The following is a 3,101-nucleotide window of genomic DNA, read 5'->3' on the forward strand; positions in this document are numbered from 1 at the left end:
TCTCCCTACGGAACACTCTTTCTTCTTACGCAGCTGTCATACTTCCGTACGGACAAAGCTCCGTCCGTACGCACAGAAAATTTCGCACAGAAATAGTATATAAGTCGCTCTGCTTCGCAACTCAATAATCACTCGACACTCACTTGGAAATCAGCTCACAATGTAAAACTGCTCACTTTTTACAAAACAACGTTCACTATTTTTATCCTGCTCGTGATAACAATAAACTACATTTTCAAACCAAACTTATGTTACATAAGTTATGTACATTGAGAAACACGTACAGTGCTATATATGAGAGCCTCTGATAGTTGCAGTCGCGAATTAAGCTTTTTTTTATTTGATTCTGAGTCGAAATTTTGCTAATTGAGTTGCGCTGGTCTTCCTCCGAAAACGACTGCTCAGGCAGCTCAGCTCAGCAAAACATCTTTTTTTTTCTTACGGGAAAAATTCTTATTACTCTTGTTCTTTTCTTGATTTAGTTTTACCAATGAATACGGTCATGACCGTCATAGTTTCTCCTGAAAGGTTTAGAGTTAAAAGTTTAAGCCTCGTGCGCCATCGCGCTCTCGCCTGCTCGTAGTGAGAAGTCACGAAAACTCATTATAAACTCGCCCTGACAAAAAAGCAACCAAGAAATAATCTTTTCGAAATGAAATTAGTATATTCTCTTTTGACAGTGTGTCTCGCAAAGCGCGGTAAACGCAATCGAGGAGGAGAGGCTGATGCACCACTAACACGACCTAATAACCCCTTGGCCGGGTACGTTGAGGGCGGAAAGAGCCATGGTGGCAGTTGCAAGAATTTCGCTGTTCCTCAATATTGCTGCGAAGAAGGCGAAATCGATCACTGCAAAACAGGATCATGCTGGTGCGACGTGGTCTGCTGCCACTACGGCGACTGTTGTTCAGACTACGACGATGGATTCTGCGCCGCTCAACTTGGCTCCTGCTTTGAGCAAACTGGCACGACAAGTTGCAAGAGCGGCTTCTTCTTTGACGGCAGCGGCTGTTCCGACATCGACGAGTGCGCCACTGGGACTCACAGTTGCAATACCGTCACTCAACAATGCGTAAACACGTCTGGGTCGCACACCTGCAACACAGTTGCCATCCCGTGCCCAGCGGGATTCACCGGAAATGAGCCCAATTGTGCAGACATAAACGAGTGCGCTGCTGGAACCCACACTTGCGCTGCCACCGTCGAAAGTTGCGTCAACACTGCTGGATCTTTTAACTGCATTTGCTCAAGCGGATACGAGCAAAACGATGCCGGAGTTTGCGTTGATATCGACGAGTGCGCCCGAGGTACGGACAGTTGCGCTGACACCGTCGAAACTTGTGTCAACAATGTGGGTTCTTTCACCTGCCCATGCTCCAGTGGATACGAAGAAAACGGTGCCGGAGTCTGCGTCAACATTGATGAGTGCGCTCGAGGCACTGATACATGCAACGCAGTCACAGAAGATTGCAACGACACTGCCGGCTCCTTCTTCTGCACCTGCGCCAAAGGCTTCGCCGCAGACTCTTCTGGAACATGCGTTGATGTAGATGAATGCGCTGATGGGACGGATACCTGTGCTGCCATTGTTGAAACCTGCGTTAACAACTTTGGTTCCTTCACTTGTCCATGCTCAACTGGATACGAACGAGATGGTGCGGGAGTTTGCGTTGATATCGACGAGTGCACCCGGGGTACGGACAGTTGCGCTGACACCGTCGAAACTTGCGTCAACAATGTCGGATCTTTCGACTGCCCCTGCTCAACTGGATACGAACGAGACGGTGCCGGAGTTTGTGTCAACATTGATGAGTGCGCTCGAGGCACTGATACATGCGATGATGTCACAGAAGTTTGCAACGATTCTGTAGGCTCCTTCTTCTGCACCTGCGCCACAGGCTACGCCGCAGACTCTACTGGAACATGCGTTGATGTAGATGAATGCGCTGATGGGACGGATACCTGTGCCGCCATTGTTGAAACCTGCGTAAACACTATTGGATCATACGACTGCCCATGCTCTAGCGGATACGAGCGAGGAGATGATGGTGTATGCGCCGATATCGACGAGTGCGCCCGAGAAATTGACACGTGCCACCCAACAAAAGAACGATGCGACAATTTGGCCGGCTCCTACGAATGCATCTGCTTGCCAATGTCTTACGACAAAGCAATTGGCACCATTCAAGAATGGATCGACATTACCTACGAAGTCGTCGCCGATCATGGTCGAGCCGGAAAATTCCAAATCCGAACTGACAAACTTCTTCGAAACGCGCTTCGCAGCTACGAAGTCAACTGCACTGCTCCCTACGACGCTGAGCGTATCGGGAAGAACGACTTCGCCATCTGGGAAAAACAAGCTGTCCGATCTGAAGACCACTGCACTCAGACTGAAACCATCAAAGCTGGCCTGTACGCCTGGGTTGACAACTACGCCTGCATGAGCAAGAAAACGAGTCGACAAACGAAACGAGTGACCAAGTTCATTGGAAAAATGACCAACCCTTACTGTTAAAACTTGGATTTTGCAATTTTATGTCAGTGAAACTCTTATTTTGCAAAATAAACAGACTTCGATCTTTAATCATATTCTTTCCTTTTTTTCTAAAAATAATCACATCAACCATCAATTATCATGTTCAAGCAATTCATTTTCTTTTCAGCTGCAAAAGCCAGCAGAAACTCCAAACAGGAAGGCGATTTTCATCAATACCCCAATAACTTCTTGACCAATCAATTGATATTTGACGCATTTCTGGTTGCTAGAGCAAATTTATGCCTTTTCGCTATTCTCGATCGAAAGTGCCGCGGTAGCGGACGTTATCAGGTTGATTAGCCGAAGTAAGATCCTCCTCGTTGATTTCACTTCTTTTTATTCAATTCAAGAATCGACCCAAGAGGCTGTTTCCGACATTTCTTCGATAAATACCGCAAAAACTCAAACCCAGAAAGTGGTCTCGGAGACAGATCCCAAAGTCGCGTCAGAGCTTCTCGACAAATGCATAAAAAGCGGGTTCCCGGGCCAGATGAAAAAGGAGACGGCTGCCAATACCGCCACTGCCGAAAACACGACGCCATCAACGACCTCAATCGAGGAA

At 47.3% G+C, this 3,101-nt stretch overlaps 1 protein-coding gene across 1 annotated transcript; it reads left to right on the forward strand.

Annotated features, from left to right (window-relative positions):
• Positions 1-650: 650 nt before the first annotated feature.
• LOC145703116 (uncharacterized) lies at positions 651-2,573 on the forward strand. Its single transcript, XM_081780432.1, has one exon. The coding sequence runs from the start codon at positions 653-655 to the stop codon at positions 2,516-2,518; it is 1,866 nt and encodes a 621-aa protein (XP_081636558.1). The 5' UTR covers positions 651-652; the 3' UTR covers positions 2,519-2,573.
• Positions 2,574-3,101: the final 528 nt, after the last annotated feature.

This window comes from Oikopleura dioica, chromosome 1, assembly GCF_907165135.1.
Source record: "Oikopleura dioica chromosome 1, OKI2018_I68_1.0, whole genome shotgun sequence".
Taxonomy (NCBI): domain Eukaryota; kingdom Metazoa; phylum Chordata; class Appendicularia; order Copelata; family Oikopleuridae; genus Oikopleura; species Oikopleura dioica.